Source organism: Notamacropus eugenii, chromosome 2 (assembly GCF_028372415.1).
Source record: "Notamacropus eugenii isolate mMacEug1 chromosome 2, mMacEug1.pri_v2, whole genome shotgun sequence".
In the NCBI taxonomy this organism is placed as follows: Eukaryota; Metazoa; Chordata; class Mammalia; order Diprotodontia; family Macropodidae; genus Notamacropus; species Notamacropus eugenii.
Window position 1 is genome coordinate 298090158 of NC_092873.1, and position 25250 is coordinate 298115407.

General features: G+C 38.2%; 1 protein-coding gene across 5 annotated transcripts in view; it reads right to left on the reverse strand.

Moving 5' to 3' along the window:
- Positions 1-25250, reverse strand: part of SPAG17 (sperm associated antigen 17) — a 258218-nt gene that overhangs the window by 36244 nt on the left and 196724 nt on the right. For 4 of the 5 annotated variants that reach the window (XM_072644500.1, XM_072644502.1, XM_072644499.1 and 1 more), the window contains 7 exons: positions 20804-20948; positions 18989-19215; positions 15780-15971; positions 13725-13873; positions 13495-13625; positions 7973-8100; positions 4431-4613 (listed from right to left, as the gene is read on the reverse strand). In XM_072644500.1, coding sequence (XP_072500601.1) covers positions 4431-4613; positions 7973-8100; positions 13495-13625; positions 13725-13873; positions 15780-15971; positions 18989-19215; positions 20804-20948 — 1155 coding nt within the window. The remainder of the gene's footprint in view (positions 1-4430; positions 4614-7972; positions 8101-13494; positions 13626-13724; positions 13874-15779; positions 15972-18988; positions 19216-20803; positions 20949-25250) is intronic. The other variant, XM_072644501.1, reaches the window with a different exon arrangement.

Here is a 25250-nt window from a genome sequence, read left to right on the forward strand (position 1 = left end):
TAATCTCCTTCCCATCAGCAGAGGAACTTTGACCTGCTCCATTTTCTTGACTTGGACCAGTTCACCCCAGTGACTCTTCTTTCCAAATGGCTGACCGTACCCACTTTGAACTTAGCATGGCTATCCAACTGGCTTAGCCCATTGTAGCTCAAGAGATCCTCCAGCCTCTACTTCCCCAGTAGCAGAGATTACAAACTTACACCACCATGCCAGGTGTAGCCTTGTAACTGGTCTCCCTCTTCCAGTCTTTTCCTCTCTTTATTTTGTTCATTCAGGATACTGCCAAAATGATACTCCTGAAGCATGGTTCTGAGTAGGTCACTCCCTTGCTCAAGAAGCTGTAGCAGCACCTAACTGACTCTAGTTTAAAAAGCAAACTTCTCTGTTTGATATTTAAAAGTCCATCAAAATCCGCCTACCTTTCTGTTTTTTTCACATTATTACCTAGCATGCATTCTACATTCCAGTAAGATCATTCTACTTCTTGTTCTCCATATACAACATTCCATCTCCCACCTATGCACCTTTGCCCAGGCTGTCTCCCATGTCTAGAATACTCTCTCTCCTAACTTTTACCTCTTAGAATCCCTTGCTCCCTTCAAGGCTCATTTTGGTGCCACCTGCTACATGAAACCTTTCTTAATTCCCCAAGTAAGTGTTTCCTTACCCCTCATATTACTTTGTATGTATTTTGCATTTGCTCTTCAGTGTAGATATTGTATCCTCCTGGTAGAATATAATTTCCTGGAGGGCAGGGGCAATTTTGTTTTTGTCTTTGTATCACCAATACCTATCCTGGTGCCTTGTACATAGTAGGCACTAAGTAAATACTTTTTGAATGAATGAAGAGAGAATTCCTAGCTTCCCTTAATGAAATCCTGAATTAACTTTGTCCTAGGCTACTGAAAGAATTCCTGGGATTACTGAGCCACTGTTAGTGACCTTTGAAAACTAATGGAGAGGAGAGGATTCTGGGAAAATGGCAGAATAGGTCAGAAAATTCCAAGCTCTCTAGATTTCCCCCACAAACAAAACTAAATAGCACCTCAGGCAAACAAAGAATGGTAAAAATAAACAAGAGTTGGGGCAGAATAGTGGTCTTCCTGGGACAATGAGAGAAGATCTTAAGAAAAACAGCAGCAGGAGGTTTGGTTCCCTGTGAAGTGTAAGCACCTCTAGGCTAGCTCCAGTGAAACAGCTAGCAGCAAGCCCTGGGGCTAGCTAGGTTGGGAGATAGCTTCAGCCCCAGTCATAGGAATTTTCACCTCTGGGACAGTGTGGAGATTTGGGTGTCTGAGCAGGGGAGGATTGACTTTAAAAAGTCTTTTTTTTTTTTTTTTTAAACAACCAAAGGAAAATAAGATTATGAAAAAAAGTCAATCAACTGGAAAAGGAGATCCAGAATCTTAAGGAAGAAAATGACTCCTTGAAAATCAGAATTAGGTAAGGGGAAGCCAGCAAAGTTATAAGAGATCAAGAAATAATACAACAAAATAATAAAGAATGAAAAAATAAAAGGAAATGTGAAACATAAGAAAAAACAACTTATCCAGAGAACAGATGAAGAAGAGAAAACATAAGAATAACCAGATTACCTGAAAGCTACAATAAAAAAAGAATCTTGATGTAATAATACAAGAAATAATTAAAGAAAATTATCCTGGAGTTTTAGAACAAGAGGGGAAAATAGAAACAGAAAAAAAATCTACTGATCACCATCTGAAAGAGATCCTATGAGGAAAATTTATAGGAATGTCACAGTCAAATATTATGAGCAACAAGAAAAAACAATTCAAATATGGTACAGCCACAATTAGAATCACATAAGACCTAGCAGTGATGACACTAAAAGACCACAGGGCTTGGAACATTATATATCAAAGAGAAAAAGAATTGAGGTTATGGCCGAAAATAGCATACCCAACAAAGTTAAACATAATCCTGAATGAAAAACAAAGGACATTCAATGAATTGCCAGACTTTCAGGATTTTGTTGCAAAAGAAATCCCTGAACTTAACAGAAAATTTGATGTACAATATTCAAGAGAAATATAAGTACACATCAAGCATTAATTACAAGAGACTCAATAAGGATAGTCTGTTTACTTTTTATATGAGGAAATATAAAATCTAATATCTCATTATTATTAGTAATTGAGTAGTTCAAAAGAAAGATTGGGATAGAGCTGAGTATGATGCGATTCTATAAAGTAAAACTATTTAGGAAAAGGAAGAAAAGAGTAATTATCTTATACAAACGAAGTGCTAGAGAAAGAACTGACAGAGAAATTAGAAGGGGAGGAGGGCTGGTAATCCCACTGTCATTGTTAAAAAGGGAACAATACACATACGTGTATATGTGTGTATATAAATGTCTTCTAAATTCAGAAAGAAATAAAAAGCTAAGGGGAGTGGGGAGAAGATAAGAGAGATTTTTAAAGGGAACTTTTTTAGGTATAGAAGAGTATCTTGATTAATGGGAATGGGATAAAGAGGAAATAACATATATTTGGAAGGCTATAAAAGTCTTCTTTATTGAGATAGAAACAAGAGGGTAAGGGGAAAAGGTGTATGATGGAGGATATAGGAGGGATCTTTGGAGGGAGTCAGTTAAATACCAGGAGGGCAAGGTAGCATGTAGAAGTCAAGTAGAGGAGTCAGGAGGGATAGGAAATGAGATACACATAAACATAAAATAAAAATCAGGAGTACAATTTATGAGGGAAAAAAAGCAGGGGTAGTAATCATCATCTCAGACAAAATTAAAACTAAAATAAATTTATAAAAAGACAAAAATAGGGAAACTACACTTTATGTCAGCCATATTAACCAATTTTATTTTAGACTATTTAAAATAACTAGACAGTATAAGGTTGGAATATTGTTGTGGTATAGGAAATGATGAGTTGGTGCACTTGGTGAGTTGGTGGAAAAATATGGAAAGACTTGGACTTATGAAGGAAGATGTTATTCACCCTCATAGAAACAGAGGACAAATGAATATAGTATAGTCTTACATAGATGCATATGAATGTAATCTATATATGAGTATGATAATTGATATCTAGGTATATGTATGTGTATGTTAGTGTGTAAGTATGTATGTATATGTATATGTACATATATGTATGTTTGTGTGTATAGGTTTATGTGTGTGTATAAATAAATATATTTGTGCTTAATTGTAGCCTTCTTGGGGGGAGGAAAGGGGAAAAAAGGACAAAATAAAAAGTGCACAGTGTGGAACAAAGAACTTAAGCAATCAAAGAAAAGATGGACAGTTCTGAACACAATTTATTATATAGACTTTCTTGAAATGGAAATCTTTTGCTGTATATTTTCAATCCTTTCTTACATTCTGCTGTGCACATGGCAATGCTTTCTTTTTCTTACTTTGTATTTAAGTTCAAAAGAGTTAATAAAAAGTGAAAATAACAGAGAAAAGGAGATGTATCACAAGAGCTATCACAAAAGTAAATGTTGCTTTGCTTTTAAAAAAAAAGGAGGTGTAATTTTCTAACTGGAGGGCTGGTGAGCTTGTCTTCAAAGACTGGCAAAATTCTGGAACATATTAGCGAAGTTATTATATGCGAACATTTATAAAGAAAGCAGCACATAGGACAAAAGTGAAAAAATGTTCAAAGTTGAAAAAGATGTGGAAATTTAGGCATACTTATATGCTGTTGGTAGAGCTGCAAGTTGGCCCAACTATTCTGGAATACAGTTTGGAATTATCTGAGAAAACTAGTTAATTTGCTCAAATTCTTTGACCTAGAGATGACATTACTGGAAACATACCTCAAAGGGATCACCAGTATAAATGTTTTATATATTGTTGTTTAGTCATTTCTGTCAAGTCCAACTCTCTGTGATCCCATTTGGGGTTTTCTTGGCAAAGATAATGGAGTGGTTTGACATTTTCTTCTCCAGTTTATTTTTCAGAAAAGTGAACTGAGGCAGAGTCAAGTGACTTGCCCAGAGTCACACAGCTATTAAATGTCTAAGGCCAGATTAGAACTCATTAAGATGAATCTTCCTGAACCCAGGCCTGGCACTCTATCCACTGCACCATCAACCAGCCCTATTCTATATACTCCAGCATATATTCATAGCAGTACATTAGCAAAAAACTGGAAACAAAGCAGGAAGCTACTGAACAAATTATGGTTACATGAATATAATGGAGTATTATGTTATGGTAAGAAAATGACAGATAGGAGGAGTCCAGAGACAAGTGGCAAGATGTAAATTGAGGCAGGGGGAAGCAAGCAGAATTAGGACAATAATATACACAGTGAGTCAAACAATGTAAATGAAAAGAATGGACACATGAAACTGAGTACTGATAATGCCCAGATTTACCCTGTAAAATAGATGAAGCACCTTCCTTTCCTCCTTTTGAGAGATAATGACTTCATGGTTCCAATTACCTTAAGAGAGAATTGCAGCTTTAGTTTCAGCTCATTCTTAATGACCTCATGCTGAATGAATTGCCGGACCTGGAGCACTTTGGGGCACTTTCGAATAGGTGCAGGTAGGTAAGCCAAGTGCATGTTCCCTATGGATAGACCCTTCCAAATATGAGTTCCAAATGGGGGACCTGGAGTTTTTTTCTGTAAAAACAAAACCACCACCAATGTTAAAATAAAGCAGTTTATTATATAGAATGTCTTATAGTTAAGAGTATTTTTTTATTTATTTATTCTAGCATCTTCTCCAACACATTTTGTTTGTTCTTGAGACTGGATTCCCCTATCTCATCTCAGCTGGAAGTGGGCTTGTCCCATTGTTGATTAGCATGAAATCTTTGTAATCTTGTCTGGTTTGTACCTCCTTAGGCAATCCTCTCTCTCCTAGGGACTTGCCATAGTGGTACCATACTTAATGTGGACATCCCATCAGCTGTAGTCCTAGTACAGCTGAGAACTCTTGAGCTCAAGTGACCCACCAGATCCAACCTCCCCAGAAGCAGTGATACTTCCCTGGTACATTTCACTAAGACTTTTTTTTTGTAGTTTCAAATCCAGATGCTTGAAGAATGGCAAAGCCAGTGGCATGCAGATGGTCTGCAGACAATGCTGTGCCATTTAGAAGAGATCATTATCCAGTATTAGTTTAGGGCTAGAGAATTTCCCATTCCTCTCAGAATGAGTAGTTTCTGTGGTAGTTTAGCACAGTACTTGGCATACAGTAGGTGCTTACTAAATGTTAACTGAATTTATTTTATCAGCAGTCCTGAAACATAGGTTTGTGGATACATAATATATTTGTTTCCATATCCATCCTGCTCCAGAGATTTCTTGAGAAGCTGTGCCTCTTTGGAAGATGATGACCTATTCTGGACTACCTGAGAGCTGTCCTTGTTTTAAGTAGGTCCCTGGAGTATATTCAGATTCCTAAGCCAACTCTGGGATGGTCTCTGTTTTTTAGTGATCACTTGGAATACAAAAGACCACCTTAATACTGGCCTATATTTGTAGGGCATCCTTCTAACTAAGTTTATTTACCTAAGTTTCTTTGCCCTTTGCTTTAAACTTCCTGGTAGGACTCATGATGTCATCACAGCACTGCTATGACCCAACAATAGTCATTTGGACATATACCTAAGTCAGGTCATTGCAATACCTCTTTTTTTTAGTAGTGTTTGCAGATACTGGGTAGAACCCTAGACTGAAAGCCAGGAGATGGACATTCATTCTGGTCCTAGGTCTGCCACTACTAACTAGCTGCATAACCTTAGGTAAATCATTCAATATTTTGACCCTCAGTTTGGTCAATTATAAATTAAGAGAGTTGAACTAGATAGTTCCCAAGATTCCTCCAGTTCTAAATTTCCATGAGCTAACAAATAATACTCTCAAAACTGTTTCAAAGGAATTCACTTCCCCTTTATTCTCAAATACAGTTTACATATAGAGTCTGTTGTTATCCACTATAAACATTGTTTGCCTACGGGCATATGAATAGAGGCTTCTCTGCAATATCATGACTAAGCAGGGCGTTGCGTCCAGTGGTGGTAGTAGGGGGCTCTTATTTTTAGTATCCATCTTACCTACCAGGGGTGGCTTTTATTTTTAGTATCCATCCTACCTAGTATATGCCTCTTCTTTCCCAACAAGTTTGGGGATCCATATTTTCAATAGCCCAAGTAGGACAAATGACAAGCAACAACAGATTTGTATCTGGAGGAATCTAAGAGTCTAAACCCTTCCCTCCCACCATGTTTTCTCTCCTTTTAGATAAGGATATGGATGCACACAGTGGTTAAGTGACATCCTTAGGGTTGTTTCTACATTGGGATTTGAAAGTAGCTCTTTCTAACTCCAGTCCCCTATCCACTTGCTATACTGTGGAATAAAGGGTGTCCTTTTCTATGATATTACCAACTCTCCAGGCTTATCCTAGTGAGTGGTGGGCTACGAATGAAGATTCCTACCACCTAAAAAAAATTAGAGGCACTACTTGAAAAGCTCGGTTTGAAAGCACTCAGAATGGTATCATAAGAAGCATCTTCTTTAACTTAGGTCATTTTTCTCAAAGAAATAGCAAGCATGTTTAGCTGAAATTTTCTTCTAATAAGTAATGGAAATGATTCATTATGATTAGTGCCAGTGATTAAGCATTTAATTCATCTTCACTGCAAATTTGTTGTTTTTCTTGATCCATATTGGTTATAAATAAGTCCAAATGTTTTTTAGAACAAAGAGCTAAATAAGCTGGAAGAGACCTTAGAGATCATTTTAGTTCAACTTCTCATTTCAAAGATTAGGAAACTGAAAGCCCCCCCAAAGATGAAGTGATTTGTCTGAGGTCACACAGCCAGCTTTGGGCACAGCAACACTTGGAACCCAAGTGTCCTGGTCTCAGTTCAGGGTCCTTTCCACTATTCTAATTATATCCTCTGCCTCTTAATCAAACACGTCCCTTTATTACAGACAATCAAATTAAAAACAAAACTTAGAATACATTAGTTACTTCAGGATGGCACTTACAGAGGTTTAAATATGGAAACTATGGACATGAGAAAATCCCAACTGTCGGACCCAGATTTATATTTCTGTCCCTCTAATCTTTTGCCTTTGAAGGATCAGATTAATACTTGAAGCTTCTCACTCAGAATGGTTTCTTTTATCTTTGGCAAAACTTTCTGAGGGACCTATGCCCTGTTTGAAAGTGAATAAAAGTCTATTTTCTTCTACTATAGTCACAAACCTCAACAGGACATTTCCATATGATTTTAATGTGATTGCAAAGCTATTTATCACATACTGCATTTTTCTAAAATAGTAAATGAAAAGAAAAATAGAAGGCACAAAAGAATTGAAATTGTGTGCTGTAATGAAAGGTTAAAGAATCCCTGAAGGAGGAACTAAATAGTATTTAAAGAGTGGTGATTCAAAAAAAGGGGGGGGGGGCAGGAGATAGAGCACCAGACCTGAGTTCAAATCTAGCCTTAAACACTTACTAGCTGTATGACCTTGGGCAAGTCACTTAACCCTGATTTCTTCCAACCCTTCCCTCCCCCCCCCCCGAAAGTGGTGATTCCATGTTAGGAAATATTATTGCCATATAGGTTAGGATAGTCTTTATAATGCAAGATTATTCCAATTTAGGAAAACCATGACCACACCAACTAGAAGTAGGGCTACTGAGAATTGGATGCATTTATGTTATTTCAAAATAATAAAGGATACAATATTGGGCAAAGGAGATTAAGGTGATTTAATTGGTCAGGATGAATTTTCTAATATTTTATTATTTTAATTGGGGTGTGAGAGACAGAGTGGTATGGTGGAGAGTTGATCGGAAGACCAGAATTAAAATTTTGCCACTATCCCTTATTAGTCGTACAGGGTCAAGGCTTGAGGGGAACTGAGCTGCTAGGCTATGGGGCGGGGGTAGGAGTGGAAAGAAGGGGCAGGGGAACCGCCAGTATTTCACAAAGCTGCTTTTCAGTACAACACCTTTGTACCTCAACTGCTGGGAACGTATTCCAGGGTCTTGACTGAAGATTGGTGGGAACAATAGTGTCTAATTCTTTCCTCATAACCCATGGAGACACTTCATAGAAAGGGCGAAGAACAGTGATGCTCAGAGCACCTAGATCAAAGACAAGGTTTACAAAGCTCATTTCTGAATCAAAATTCCTCTGCAGAATTCAGTGGGGCATCCTTAGATCCATCTCTTTCCTTAGAACTATGAGAAATCAACTATCCTTGCCAAAACAGAGGAATTAAATATTAATTCAGAGCCCATGTAAGCCTTGAGAGGAATGAGGTAATCATCAGAGGACAGACAGAAAACCACCTACTTTAGTTAGCAAGTAGAATGAGATATCTTCTACAGTTGGCTAATTTATTTTTGTCTGGAAGGTGTAGTGTATGAGCTAAGCAGGCTGCTTTTAGGAACACTTCAATTCTAAATCTGGTTCTGCTGTTAATTAATTATAAGACCTCAGAGCGGTTATTTGTTACAGGTTTTAAAAAAAATTCTATTTTTTATGCCATCTTCATTTCCAAAGTAATAATAGCCAGTATTTTTATGTTGTTGTTGTTCAGTTATTTCAGATGTGACTGACTCTTCATGACCTCATTTGGGGTTTTCTTGGCAAAGATACTGGAATGGTTTGCCATCTCCTTCTCCAGATCATTTTACAGATGAGATAACTGAGGCAAACAGGGTTAAGTGACTTGTCCAGGGTCACACAGCTAGTATAAGTGTCTGAGGCTGGATTCGAACTTAAGAAGATGAGCCTTTTTGACCCCAGGCCCAGTGCTCTAGCTACTGAGCCATTTGAAGTTTTCACTGTAGCTCATCACTTATTCTTCACAACAATCTTGTGAGGCAGGTGCTATTAGTATCCCCATTTTACAGATGAGGAAATGGAGACTGAGGAATTTAAGTGCCTAGTTCAGCATCACATGATTCCAAGGTGGGATCTGAATTTGAGCTTTACTGATTCCAAGTTCAATACCCTGTTCACTACACTATGAAGTTACCCATAAACACATTCCCCTTCCCTCCTCTATCCAGAGAACAATCCCTAAATTTCAAGCTCTTGAAGTCTCTGTTTACTCATCCCCCACCCCCAATGACTCAATAACCTTGTCCTTCCAAGTGAAGCCCAACGAACAAAGTTAGAATTAGGTCCTTTGCAAAACAAATAAAATTTTTTAAAAGCCTCCTTCATTTTCATTGTCATTCAGTAAACAAATGTTTATTGAGAACCTATTATTGACTTGTCATTATTGTGTTTGGGATTGTTTTGCTTACCATGGGAGAATTATGATCATAAATCATAGATTTAAGAAGAAACACTAGAAACCACTAGTCCAAATCCCTCATTTTAAAAATGGGGAACTGAGGTCTATAGGGTTAAGTAACCTGGCCAAGGTCCCCTAGTTAATAAGCAGCAGAGCCAAGGAAAAAATCTTTCCTATTTCCTTGGTTGTTGGGGTTTGTCCCTCTTCAAATAACCTTGTATTTACTTACTAAAATGTGTGCTGTCTACTTCCAGCACAAAGAAGAAATAAAAATCACTTTTTTTTTGGTTTTTCTTGAGCATACAACCTATACCCTGAACATTCTATTCCATCTCCTATCTCTATGTAAACATACGGGACATTCTCCATGGCCTTTAAAATCTTAATTTCCTTTAAGGCTCAACTCAGATTCCATCTACTATGGCAAGTCTTTCCTATTTCTACCAGTTCATTTCCTTTCTTCAAATTGCCTTCTATTTATCAGTTGCGATAAACATTATTTCTTCCTGGTAGAATGTAATTTCCTTGTGGTCAGGAATCACTTCATTTTTGTCTTTGAATTCCTGGTTCCTGGTACCATGCTTTGCACCTAATAGGTATGAATTCATGACTGTTGCTCTTTGGGAATCTTCAGATAAGATGAGGATAGATCACTGGGCTTGGAATTAGGAAGATTCATTTTCCTGGGTTCAAATTTGTCATCAGACACTAGCTGTGTGACCTGGGCAGGTCACTTAACCCTGTTTGCCTCAGTTTCCTCATCTGTAAAAATGAATTGGAGAAGGAAATGGCAAGTCACTCCAGTATCTTTGCCAAGAAAACCCCAGGTGGTGTTATGAAGAGTCGAGCATGACTAAAATGACTTAACAACAACACTCTCTCACTAAGTACAGAAATCTCAGTCCCAGGCCAGCTTTGTCACAGAGGGCTGGCTCCATAATTCTTCCAGCTCAACGTTGTCTCTGACACAGGCACCCAAGGACAGATCATAGAAGGGCAGAGTCAAAAAAAAAACACACACAAAATCAAAACATTTGGGAATTTCAATCTCCGAAGTAAAGGCATGAGTGACAAAGGGTAGGAATGGTTCGATAGGTTCCCAAAGTGGGTGATACCACCCCCTGGGGGGTACTCTGACGATCTAGGGAAGGAATATTTTTTTTGAAATGACACATATTTCAAATAACATATTGTTAAAAGGTTAAAGAAAGTAGATATCTAGGGGGTGATGAGCACTTTTTAAAAAAAGGGGTCAGTAAACCAAAGAAGTTTGGGAACCTCTGGATGCGTTATTTTGAAAGTAAGAAGTAAGAAAAAATGTCAGTGACCACTGAATTGCTGAATCACTGAACAGTCCATGATTGTTATAATTTGTACATCAAAAACTTTTTCCAAGTAGATTATACGCTGTTACTTCTTGCTAGCCATCAGCATGAACCCTGATGCCTTCTTAATATTTCATTTATTTATGTGTTTGAAAAATGCATAAACTATTTTGCTTGTGGTCTCATTTCTTTTGTTATATTGTAAGTTGAATTTGAATGTTGCGATGTTTTAAAAAAATATTTTTCATTTATGAAAAATTTCATCAAAATATTTTCTTGCAAGTTTCCTTTATTTGTAAGCATCACCTTGTCTTTTAATCATGTGTCATAAAGAAATGACAAAAAAGGGTATTTTAATTTTTAAATCTTTTACTCTGCTTATACTACAGTCACATAGGAATTGGTAAAATTTCTTCCATAATGGAAAGTCTCTGTAAGACCCTGGGTCAGCACAATTGTCAAGCCCTTATTCGAGACTTACAGACGTGGTTGGTTGCTTAATTTTATAATTTTGGGCAATGTCTACTGCCTTAAGCCCTGAGACTTCATATAACCCAGAAAAATTCCCAATTTCTCCTCCTTGTGACTCTGTTTCTAAGTCTGGGGGGGACAGGGGAAACGAAGGTACAGTTATCCTAAGTTCACAAGACTAATCAGTGATAGATATAGAACCGGCATTCAGCATGGCCCTTCTGAAGACACAGAGGCAAGAGAAGGTAAGAGGAGAGCAGGGATTGTTTGATGAGTTCAGTTTGTTGAGAACACAGAATGTGCAAAGGACTGTGATATAAAACGAAGCAGGTAAAGAAAGGTAGGGTGGTTCTGGGCTGTGTGGAGGGTCTTGACTGCCAAGCTAAGGGATTCGTATTTAATCCCATAGGCAGTGAGCACCCATTGATGGTTTTGGAGTGGCAGAACAACATAATCAGGACTGTGAATGAGGCAGATTATTTTTGCAGCTTTGTTAAGAGTGTATGGGGAGTTAGGAGGCTATTATAGCCTAGCACGATACACAGACACATGCACTCCAAAATACATTCCCCCAAAGATGCATGCACAGATATAGAGATACAAACATAGACTAGCTAGGCAACTAGGTGGCCCAGTGGATAAAGTGCTAGGCCTGGAGTCAGGAAAACCTGAGTTCAAATCTGACCCTCAGATGCTCACTAGCTATGTGACTCTGGGAAAGCCACTTAACCTCTATTTGCCTCAGTTTTATTGGCTGTAAAATGTAATAGTACTAACAAGGCTAAGCAATATCAAATAATGGTTTCAACATGGTGAAAATAGTAGAATGCATATGTTACATTTAAAAATCTGGATTTTTTTTTATAGCCATGATACAAATATTGTTGTGAGAATCAATGTTCACCTGCTTAATATGCCAAGAAGCAAATCTGTTTCTACATTGCTCCTTCATTTTGATGGTGCCCATGCTGGGGAATGTAAGAATGCTCTCTCTGGTCACTCTGTGCCATGAATGCTCATAGACTGCAATGACTATGTGGGGAAGTGAAAAAAAACCAAATACTGCTGTAGATATTCACCTAATACACTGTTGTGAATGATGGTAAATGTCGTTCTGTGTGTTGGGGATGGCAGGATGAGCCCAGCGTGGTTAGTAAAGCAGAGAAAACTTCACTCCCTGAGAGGCATGTGCATGGAGGTGGTAGCTTGGAAAATGAGAATTCAGAGTGTTTCTCTTGTTTGCTTGAATTACTTGTTATTTTCCCTCTTTTGTTTTAAGTAAATGACCTTTGCTTTACTTGGGTGTCATGCTGGCTTGGTCAGGAGAAAGTCAGTGAAAATGGGAATTTACGAATTGTAGACTGAGATAAACAATTAACCAGAGAGTACCACAGACTTAGAAATGGTAGGCAATAGGGGACCACATTAGGAGTGCTGCATAGGAAACATATAAACACATATGCAAATAGATGCTAATACACAGATATACACAAACTTTATGTTCCTGTTTCTATGTGCTGTGGACTTTATTTAATACAATTGCCTATCCTTAGAATCCCTATTGATATAATAAATTTTACTGGAATCCACTGATACTTTTTTAAAAAAGAAATGCCCATTTGAAAATTTTCATCAGCTGCTTTTTGTTTCAAAATGGATGTCTGTGGAGTCAGAAGACCTGGGTTTTAATCTTGCCTTTCACACTCATAACTTGTGTGATGTCCGGCAAGTCACTTTATCTCTCTGGGCCTCAGTGTCTTTAGCCATAAGATGAGGGGGTTAGATGAGATGACTTCCAAGGTCCCTTCTGGCTCTAAAGCCCTAGGATCTTACAACTCTAATCAAGCTTAAGGTATATCTTCGTAGCCTAACTAGTGGATCAAATTTCATCCAAGACAGTAGGTAAGAATGAAGAAAAAGTGGTAAAGTGGGACTCTGACCTCCTAGAGATAGAGATGGGAAATGGAAGGAATAAAGGACAGTGGGTGGGAGAGAAATAATGATAATAATAACTACATATAACAACAACAGCAATAATAAGTTAGCATTTATATAATGTTTTTAGGCTTGTAAAGCACTTTACAAATATTATCTCATTTGATCCTTACAACAAGGGAGGTATGTACCATTATTACTGTTAATGCTTTACAGATGAAGAAACTGAGACAGAAAGTTCAAATGTCTTGGCTAGGATCACACCTCTAGTGAGTCTCTGAGGCAAGATTCAAACTCAGCTTTCTGTTAAAGAGAGTTTGCTTGGGGCAGAGAAGTGATGGCAAGGATACTATTTGTTCTTACTGAGATTATAGGGTGCCCATCCACACCTACCTATTCCATTTCCCACCCACCAACCATAAATTTCAGGGCATATGCTTATCTGTATTTATGTACACATCTGTCTTTGATTCTGTGTATCCCCAACAGGTCTTTCCTACCTGGGTATTCTTGTACTGGCTCCTGCAGAACAGCAGTGGTCGATTCCCCATAAGCCAAAGATAGATACTCTTCTATATCACTATTCCGGAGAAGTTCTGTTCCCGAGCCATCTGCATAGATAACAAAAAATCTATCGAAGGAAACATGATTCAGTTAATTGAGGAATACAGTGAAAATATCTCTTTCAATTTTAAAAGCAAGATTTTTGGACTATCTTTTTAAATACTACCTGGGGACATGTTCACCATAAGTTTGAAGAGGATTTTTTTCTACTTTATCAGGCAATAAGCTGTCATAATCTTCACTTTCCTCCTCCATGGTCTCCTCCTCCAAGCTCGCTTCAGGGATGACAGTTGATATGGTGCCATCGACCATGACCTAAGAGTAAAGTAATTTATAGAGGGTGATGAATGATGCTAATTAAAAAAGAATATGCTATCAAGATAAGGATTTCTGTTTGCTCAAGTAGAGAGAAATGATGATCTTTTTTACTCTGGGGAAGCCCTGGTTTTTATTTAGCTAAGGTATTCTTATTGGCAATCAACTTTCCTTGTCAAGTTTCATTCATTTGCAATGTTAAGTCAGTAAGGTAGTTTGAACATCTCCTGATCTGATTTGATTTAGGGAACAAATAAAAAGGTTGGATCAAACCTAGTTCATCTTTATTCAAATAAAAGCTAAGTGACCCTGTTATAAAGGGTATGATTTCAGGGGCACTGGAAAGATTCTACAGTATCCCTATCTTCCATTTCATCTCATCCCCATCTCACCCTCCCATTATTTTTCTACTACTTGCTCACTGATACTGGGACTTCTACTATTAGAGCTTCATTCCTTTTACCTAGAGAGTTGGGGCACTGGAAAGATTCTACAGTATCCCTATCTTCCATTTCATCTCATCCCCATCTCACCCTCCCATTATTTTTCTACTGCTTGCTCACTGATACTGGGACTTCTACTATTAGAGCTTCATTCCTTTTACCTAGAGAGTTGGGTCCTGGCATATAAGAAGTACTAAGGGACTGCTTGTTGAATGGAATTATTTGAGATGCAAATGCCCCTGAAAGTGGTAACACTTTAAGCCTGTCATGTTAAATTGAGATAGAAGCCTGCTGGCCACCATTGACTTAGCATGACCTATATTGTATGTTTATTTTGTTAAACATTTCATCGTAGATACAGAGGTCAATTAAAATTGCAAAAAGTTTGTAAAACCAAACAGACAAATAAAAGAAGAGAGGTAAAGGTAAGAAAAAAAGCAGAGATCTGAATTTTATGTCAACAGATCAGAAGGAATGGGTAGAGTGCCATTTACATAGATGGGTGAATAGAGGTAGGAGCAGGAACATCATGCATGTGAGAAAAGAACATTTTTTTTTTTTGCTTGACTTAAATAGTCTATGGAGGTAATAAAAAGAAGAGAGGTCAGCCATATTTGTGAGGAGCAGAGAGTTCAGAGATGAGTTGAGAAGGAAGAATTTTGCAGGACTCAGATATTCCTGCTCCAGACCTCCCTTTTCCTTGTCCACTACTCTTCACAACTCACATAATGATTTTTTTAAATCACTAAAAATGATTGAATGATTTTTATGCCTAGGAATTTATTTTCTATCATGTCATACCCTGGATATTGCCTGGCTAACAGCAGTGTCACCTTCATTGTGTCCTATGACTCTGACGCTGATTTAGTCCATCCTAATTCTGACCTTAGGGTGGCTAGGTGAAGCAATAGATGGAGCTTCAAGCCTGGAGTCAGGAAGACCTGAGTTCATAGCCAGCTTCAAACACTTACTAGCTGTGTGATTCTGAGCAAGTCATTTAACCGTGTTTGCCTTTGTTTCCTCTTCTGTAAAATGAGCTGGAGAAGGAGATGGCAAATCACTCCAGTATCTTTGCCAAAAAAAAAACCCCAAATGAGGTCACAAAGAGTAAGATATCACTCAACAACAGCAAGAAGTCTGATCTTAAACAAAGCTAAATCAAGCAGTCAAGAAGTATTTATTTACTAAGGATTTGCTATGTGTCAAACATTGTGCTAAGTGTTTATAAAAAGTATAAACAAAAAGAAAATCTTATTCACCACCTAGCCAAACCCCAGATAAGTTGTCAACTCTGAAATACAGTCAGAACTAGATTAAAATGAAGTTGTGTGTGTATAAGTATGTGGTACTCAGGAGTAAAATGAAATGAGTCAATGTTTTAAAGTACTTAGTTTATAAGATTTAGGACCAAAATTATAGATCATCTAATCCAATGACTTCATTTGGGAACAGAGACTATTTACCTGAAAAACATTTCCTTCAGGATCTAGAACTTCACAGATTATGTCAGAAGTGTGCTTCATAATGTATCTGCTGGCCCTGAGCCGCTCACGCTTGCTGAAAGGCTGGTAGAGAGTATCACTGCTTGATTCATGGGAATAAATGGCTGAGCAATCCTTATCAATGGAGAGACAACCAGTGCTGGGGGGTAGCACCTAGTAGAAAGGCAGCAAGGGAAAAAAAATCAACTTTATCACTCTTTAAATAACCTTTGAACACACTACTAGAACAAAATTGATTTAACTCACTAGCCACAAGCTTGTTAAGAGTAAACCATAAACCATATAAGTATTATTCTATGCAATAAATATCAAATACCTCTGGGGCTTGAGGTCCCCAAGTCTCCCCTCTCCAGTTCTAGCCTCTTTCTATTTCCCCAGGATGGGAGGGGAAAGACACAGGGACAAACATAAATCCAGACAACAAGTTTATTGACTTGTCACATCTTTGATCTTGCCATCATTCACAAATGCACCATTTCCATGTTCATGAACTCTGAAATCTTCTTGTCTGACCACAATATATTGTCATTCCACCTCTCCCTCTGCCCTCAATATCAAACACTATGCTTTAGTCCTCACTGAGACTTGACACATTCAGTTTTTCCCAGGTGATCTCACTTATACTAGCTATATTCTTTACCTTTCCTCATCTTGACCTCTAGGTGAACCAGCTTAACTCTACACTACTCTCTTGAATCCCTTGCCCCCTGATCATATTACTAATTGTGCCCTTCCAAGATCAAGTCTTGGATCACTAACACTAAGTAGTTCCTATGCCTTAGTTCCTACGCCTGTGCTGCTGAACAAAGACGGTGAAAACCGTGCAACTATTCAGATTGGATACACTATAAATTTATGCTACACAAGCTCAACTGGGCTTTCATTGAAGCTGGGCAATTATTTTAGACCTCCCTAATTAATTTACTATTCCATTCACCACAGTGGCTCTTGCAAACCTTTTCATGGTTTCCATGAAACATACCTATGGCTCCCCTTCTAGGCATTCTCCCATCTGAGAAACTCAAGTTTTACTGAAAAATATTGAGGGCATTCACTGAGAGCTCCCCCTCCTTTTTGTCCCAGGTGATTCAGATGATCCCTTCAGCTATTGTTGGATGCTAGTGCCCTACAAATTACTTTTTGTATTTATAAATTTGTTTATGTATTTATTTCCTCCAATAGAGTAAATTCTGTGAAGACAAAGATTATTTCATTTTGCCTTTGTATCTCTATCATCTAATTATCTTCCTAGCACATAGCAATCACTTAATAAATGCTTGTGGATGGGTTGATAAAGAAAACATTTTCTAATAATTAGAACTACTAAAAAGTAGAATCAACTACCTTGGACAGTGGCCTCTGAGATCAATTTGGAGATGCTATAATCCCACCCACTATCCTTTCATTTTCTCCCTTTCCTTGAATTTGGTATTGCTTTGGATATTTATGTGGTTTAATTAGTTGATGCTCTATCTGAATACAAACAGTTGATTCTTAAAGGATTTCTATGTCAGTAACTGGTTAATTTTTGATGTTAAAAATAATCAATTTTTAAAAAATGATGTTGTTTAGTATTTACAATGCCCTGTGCCTTTCAGCTCTTTTATTGGAGAAAATATTATACATGTATGTATGTATGTATATATATATACATATATATATATGCAAGAGACTTCTGAATAAACCTTTGACTTTTTACATTTCTTGATAATGAACTTAATTTTCTTTTTGACATTTTCATTCTGCATCTCACTAAAGCTAGAGCATGAAGGCTAATGTTGACTTGGGAGTCTTGTCCAATTCTTCATAGAATGTCTTTGTCTCCTTTCACAATAGATGTTGGCATATAAGCTGTAATTTTCTTTATGTTTGTCTGTTTGCTTCTGCTTGTTCACTGAGAACTCTTCAAAGTGAGATGTTCAGAAGTCCTATGAAATGATATGTCTTGCTTTTGGAGGTAGATGAAACCAACTCTTGCTTATCTTTAAAGAACTTGTGAACCATCTTTCCATTTAACTGTGGCTTTTTTTTTCTGATTTCACTTAAAGCAAGAATGTCCATATGATTCAATGCCTCCTGTAGCATATCCACCCACTGAGTAGCTAAGGATTCTACATTTTAAGCACCAGAAGTTAAGTAAACATTTAGAGACACCTTAAAATTGGCATGATTCTTAGCATACTTTAGAAGAAAGCCAACAGGCATTGATTAAGAACTCTGTGTCTAGTAGACACTGTATTAAATGCTAGGGATACAAAGAATTTTTTTTAAAACATCCCTACCCTCAAGGAATCCTAATGGTGGAGAACACATGTACATAAATAGGCATAAATAAAATGCTCTGTTTTTGGTGACTATTACTGTGGAAATGAAAGGAAACTCCATAGGACAGAGTGTGTCTTATAGTTTCCTTTGTTTCATAGGTTGTTATTGCCAAAAAATTCATCAGCAAGTGACCAACTTGCTGGTGATGGTCACTTTTTATACTGAACTGGTCTTCAAATAATAGAGCCATTCTCTGCTGCTTAGTAGAACCCACCAATTTGTCTAGCTCTCGGGTAGGGAACCTGCAGCCTTGAGGTCACACATGACCTTCTAGATTCTTGGGTTAGGTCTTTTGACTGAGTCCAGGTTTTACAGAACAAATCCTTTTATTAAGGGAACTTGTTCTATGAAGTTTGGATTTAGTCAAAGGGACTAGGATTTGAATCCCAACTTTATCATTTACAACCTGGGCAACCCTGAGAGAATCATTTCTTATCTCTGGGCTTCAGTTTCTTCGTTTGCAAAATAAGGACTAGATGAACCCCAAGGTCCATTCCAGTTATATGTATTTTGTTTATACCTATTTAGGTACATGTGCTCTCCACCTTTAGGATGTAAGTTCCTTGAGGGCAGAGCTGTTTTTTTAAAAAAATTTCTTTGTATCCCTAGTGCTTAGTGCAGTATCTAGTAAGTTCTTAATCAATGTTTGTTGAAACACTACATAAATGTGAGTCTTTACATATCTTAAAGGACAGTTAAGAAGAATATCAGCAACAATGGTTTATTTTTACTAGTGTATTGCTACACATGGAAAAGAGTATGAAAGGAACATCTGGAAGGCAAAGGATCATTGGGAGGCTTCACTCATACAATTAGAACTATATCCACCTTTCATCTTGGCTTACCTGATATGTCCCTTGTGGCTTTGCAATAATTGATGTCCCATCTCCAAAAGTGGCACAGCAGCTGCTGTCCTCACAGTTTGTAATAACAGAAGCATAGTTGGGGCTCTCTATTCGCATACACTTCACTTGCCTGGTGATGGACCATGAGGATTCATCTAAGGGCAAATAGAGGAAGTCGTGGTTGACTTCATTCTTCATTCTGCAGGGTTCTTTTGGAAAGCACATGACTGAAAGGTAGAGAGGAGATCTGGGAATCCTGCTTGTGATGCCCTCTTTCACAATGCATGACTTTCTGGTGCCCTGGGCCTCAGGACAGGTCATTTCTTTTCTGCCAAGACTGCTCTTAGCATTGGAAGCAATGTTTAATATGTTCAAGCAAATAAAGGAATATGTTCTCAAACACATTTGTTTTCAGATTAAACACAAACCCCAAGATAAAAACAGAGCTGGTGTGTTCACTAATTGGACACATCAAATTGAACACAAATCCCAAGGTGAAAGCAAAACTAGTATGCTCATCACTTCTGCCTACTGAGGGTAAGGACTTAATAAAAGAAAGGAGGACAAGGAAAGTATGGTAGCCTATTGGGGACCAGAGGTCAAGACCCAGCCCAGCCACCTACTAGCTGTGTGACTTAGAGCAAGTGACCACTGCTCTGAGCCTTGACTTTATTACTTGTACAATGGAAGAGTTACACTGATCTGGTTGGTTCCTTATAGCTTTAGCAGCCTATAAATTTGTATGGATCTAAATGAAAATTTAGAGAAGTTTAAGTCAGAGAACAGGTTTTGGTTTTCTGGATAGAAGCCACAGGAATAATGGGCTTTTGACATGTTATGATGTGGCTCTCAAGCAGGTCTGAAAGAATGCATTTGCTTGGTGGCTTGCTAATCTGATCAAGAAAACTTTGGATTGAGAATGAAGAGAATGGGGAGAAAAGTGACCCAATTCAATGACTTCATATCCTATAAAACAGTAAGATAGAGGAACAATAATAGAATTTCCCAGTAATTCACAAGACATAATAGTTTGAGAAGAAGGGGCAGATAACAGCATTCAAGATCTTAGATAGCTATACACTGCCAATACTAAGAGTATGGAGAGATTATGGAAGCGAACTTGACAATTTAAGGCACGGTGGCAAAGACGGAAAGAGCCCTGGATTGGGAGACAGAAGCGGTAAGTCTGCCTGCAGGACTCTGGACAGCTCACTTAAACTCTTCACCACCTGTAAAACAAGGGAGATGGACCAGTGGATCTCCGAGTTTCCTTCCAGCTTTATGAGCCTATGATTTCCTAGGTATCACTGAGGTTGTGGCTGATGGGAGTAGGGGAATATTTCATAAATTGTATTTGAACTCCCAGAACCTTTTGTAATAGCTTGTACAGAAGAGACACTTCACAAATATTTGTCAATTGATTGATTGTTGAGTAGACTAATGGCAGTGGTACATGCACCTTATTCCAAAAGAACATTTTGGAGCACAGTATGGCAGAGAAGCACTGTGTACTAGGTACATTTGCACCTCTGTGTAATGATCAAAGAAAGGAAACTCAGAAGTCACGCTTTGGTGAGAGTCTACTCTAGACCACCTGGCCAAGTGGGCAACATGGAGTGGTATGAACTGGCATGTGGCTTATTGGTATTAATGATTATAGGTTAAATGTAATCATAGTAGTGAATATAATGATGCTAAGTGTGCATCTGTGAGGATCAGAGCAAGTAAAAGTCTGATGATGTTCTGATGAAGCGGAAATGCAAGACACCATGTAGAACCTTCATTGTCTATGGTAGTCAATTGATGTAAACTTACTTGCTTCTTGGTCAGTTGAAGGCACAATAGTGTCTTCATAAATCTGATAGAAGGTTGTGATTCGAGTGCCATCAGCATGATCCACTATCCTTGTCCCATCAGTTTTTATCACGATAGTCACTTTGTCCTCTCGAGTTGTCATCACCTGGATGGAGAAGGCACAGTGGATGATCAACCTCTTGACCTTAGATCGCCCAATGGCAATTAATGGCTCATTATGACCATAGTAAGATCTAGAGTTTTTTTAATGGTTGTAACTTATAAGTAAGGTGGTGCATAATATTTGTTCACAGGACTTTGGGCAAAGCTTGGAAAGAACTTCCCACTTAAATCAGATGAGAAGAGGGAAGAAATTATGTGAGGGTCTGCCTAATTGCAGATTTTTAGATTTAGAAGGGACCTCAGTGATTTTGTGGTCCAAAACCAGATAGTCAGTGAACATTTATTAAGCACCTACTATGTGTACTAGCTGTTGGAGATTCAAAGAAATGCAAGAGGCAGTCCTGGAGCTTACAGTTGAGTGGGGAAGATAACATGCAAACAACTATGTACAAACAAGCTACACTCACACATATATACACATGCATGAATGTGTGTATGCGTGCGTGTGTGTGTGATAAGTTGGAGAAAATAGAATGAAAGCACTAGGACTAGGTGAGATTGGGAAAGGCTTCCTACAGAAAGTGGAATTTTTAGCAGGGACTTGAAGGAAAATAGGGAAGTAAGGAAGTAGAGTTGAGTAGGAAGAGTATTGCAGGCATGGGGGTCAGTGGGTAAAAATGGGAAAGCCTGGAGAAATGAAATGCCTTGTCAAAAGCCACAGAAATAGTAAGAAACTAAGATCCTCAGACTCCAAATACAGCCCACTTACTAGTGCACCACACCTCTTGCCCAGTTTTCCTGTCTTTATCTATAAGTGTATGCAAATTCCATGTGCCAATGGTGAGGGGAATCATCTTTGGAGACATTTTTGTACCATTTGTGTGTGTGTGTGTGTGTGTGTGTGTGTGTTTCAGCTGCAGAGTGGAATTCTCTGCCTGCTGCAGTAATCAGGCCAGGATTGGGTGAAGCAGAAAATGTTTAGGGTACCTTTTATAGCCTCTTCCTCACACCAAGAGGTGAGCAGTGTGATCCATAAAAGGCTGCCCAGACACCCAGGGGGCTGCCAAATCCCACTGCTCATTTTGGTCCTTTTTGAGAACGAAGGACAACAATCAACCATCCAACCATCCTGTCTATTATAATTTTTGTGTTTTGCTATCACACTTTCTACTAGCTCATTTCTGGTGACTCTCCTCTCTTTTGGAGGGAGGGCAGTCCTGCGATTTTTATCAGTATGCAAATCCTCTCCCCAATAGAGATCAGCTCCATGTCTGTGCCTCATGGTCTTAAGAGAGTTTCCTGGGGTCAGGGAGAGCCTAGGCTTCTAGTTTTTATGATGCTCTATTATATTGTGCTGGCATAGCTGTACATTTCTGAAGAAAGTGGAGCAAGTGAATTGGGGGAGACTTTGTTACAGTGGGGAGAATAGCTCCAGGGACTCTGATTATGTAGGGAACTTTGTGTTTCTGTGTTTGGGAACTCCAGTGTTGAAAGTATATATCCTTGAGAAAAAAAAGTCTTCACATTGGATAATGCTGCACTGGGATATATGTTTCCTCAAGTCCTAGGTGCTGAATAAACCAAAGGCCTTGTTAAGAATGATTTTGTTATAAGGTCAGGGACAGCTACATTTTTGATGATGTCACAAGAGTCTGTCCTTGGCCTACTTCTCTTCTTCCCCTGGATTATGTCACTTGGCAATCTTAGTAGCTCTCATGGATTCAATTACAATCTCTATCATAAGATTTTAATTTACTTAGTTATTTTTAGTTTTGAACATTCATTTCCATAAGATTTTGCATTCCAAATTTTTTCCCCATCTTTCCCCTCCATCCACCCCAAGACAGCATGCATTCTGATTACCCCTTCCCCTCAATCAGCCCTCCCTTCTATCACACCCCTCCCTTCTCTTATCTCCATCCCCCCTATTTTCTTGGAGGACAAGATAGATTTCTATACCCCATTGCCTGTATATCTTTTTTCCCAGTTGTATGTAAAAAGTATTTTTAACATTCATTTTTAAAATTTTGAGTTCCAACTTCTCTCCCTTCCTCCCTCCCCATCCATCTCCACTGAGAAGGCAAGCAATTTGATGTATATTATACATGTATAGTTATGCAAAAGACTTCCATAAAGGTCATGTTGTGAAAGACTAACTATATTTCCCTTCATCCTATCCTACCCCTCATTTATTCTATTCTCTCTTTTGACCCTATTCCTCCTCAAAAGTATTTACTTCTAATTATGCCCTCCTCCCATTTGTTTTGCTTTCTATCATTCCCTCACCCCAACTTGTCCCCTTCTCCCCTACTTTCCTATAGTGTAAGATAGATTTTCATATCAAATTTTTATTCCTTCCCTAAGCCAAATGTGATGAGAGTAAGGTTCACTTTTTCCCTCTCACCTCTCCTCTCTTCCCTTCCATTGAAAAAGAGTTTTCTTGTTTCTTTTATGTGAGAGATAATTTGCCCCATTTTATTTTTCCCTTTCTCCTCCCAATAAATTCCTCTCTCAGTCCTTAATTTTATTTTTTTAGATATCATCCCTTCCTATTCAACTTACCCTGTGCCCTCTGTTTATATGTATATAATCCTTCCAACTACCCTAGTACTGAGAAAAGTCTCAAGAGTTACAAATATTATCTTTCCAAGTAGGAATGTAAACATTTCAACTTTAGTAAGTCGTTTATGATTTCTCTTTCCTGTTTACCTTTTCATGCTTCTCTTGATTCTTGTGTTTGAAAGTCAATTTTTTTATTCAGCTCTGGTCTTTCATCAAGAATGCTTGAAAGTCCTCTATTTCATTGAATGACCATTTTTTCCCCTAAAGTATTATACTCAGTTTTTCTGGGTAGGTGATTCTCGGTTTTAATCCTAGTTCCTTTGACTTCTGGGATATCATATTTTAAGACCTGTGATCCCTTAATGTAGAAGCTTCTAGATCTTGTGTTATCCTAATTATATTTCCACAATACTAGAATTGTTTCTTTCTGGCTGTTTACAATATTTTCTCCTTGACATGGGACTCTGGAATTTGGCTACAATATTCCTAGGAGTTTTCCTTTTGGGATCTCTTTCAGGAGCTGATCAATGGATTCTTTCAATATTTATCGTACCCTCTGGTTCTATAATATCAGGGTAGTTTTCCTTCATAATTTCTTGACAGATGATGTCTAGGATCTTTTTATGATAATGTCTTTCAGGTAGTCCCATAATTTTTAAATGTCCTCTCCTGGATCTATTTTCCAGGTCAGTTGTTTTTCCAATGAGATATTCACATTATCTTCTATTTTTTTCATTCCTTTGGTTCTGTTTTATAATTTTTTGATTTTTCATAAAGTCATTAGCTTCCATCTGCTCCATTCTAATCTTTAAGTAAGTATTTTCTTCAGTGAGCTTTTGGACCTCCTTTTCCATCTAACCATTTCTGCTTTTTAGGTCATTCTTCTCTTCATTGGTTTTTTGGATCTCTTTTGTTATTTGGGTTAGTCTATTTTTTATAGTGCTATTTTCTTCAGCATTTTTTGGGGTCGCTTTTAGCTAGCAGTTGACCTGTTTTTCATAATTTTCTTGCATCACTCTCATTTCTCTTCCCAATTTTTGCTCTACTTCTCTTACTTGATTTTCAAAATCCTTTTTGAGTTCTTCCATGGCCTGAGAACAATTCATATTTTTCTTGGAGGCTTTGGATGGAGGAGCTTTGACATTATTGTCTTCTGTTTGAGTGTTTTAGTCTTCCTTGTCACCAAAGTAAGATTCTATAGTCTGATTCTTTTTTTGGTTTTTCTCATTTCCCTAGCCATTTAGTTGACTTTTGAACTCTTTGTCAAAGTAGATCTCTGCTTCCAGCAGGGATAGGTGGGTGTACTGTCAGATGCTGGATCCCCCCACAATCTGTGAGCCTAGAACTCTATAAACAGTCACTGTCTGTGCCTCTTCTGCTGCTATGGCTGCTGTGGGTTCCTCTGTCCTCTTCCCCCTCTGCTGCCCTGGAGCTGGGGCTGGACCACTCCACTCTCCCACACTGGTCCCACAGGTTTTTTCCACTAACCTTCCAATTTGTCTTCAGCGTTTTGGGGTCCTGAAGTCTGGAAACCACCACAAGTGTGAGAGATTCAGGGTCCCCAAGGCCTGCTCAGGTCTTGTCTGTGTCAGTGCAACCCATGCTGGGCTGCGTCCTGCCCCCCGTGTGGCATGTAGACATGTCCTGGTGCCCTTCTAGGCTGTCTCAGGCTGGAGATTTGCTTCACTCTGTCATTCTGTAGGTTCTGCAGCTCCAGAATTTGTTTAGAGCTATTTTTTACAGATATTTGACTGTGCTTGGGGCAGTGCTTTAGAAAGTGTGT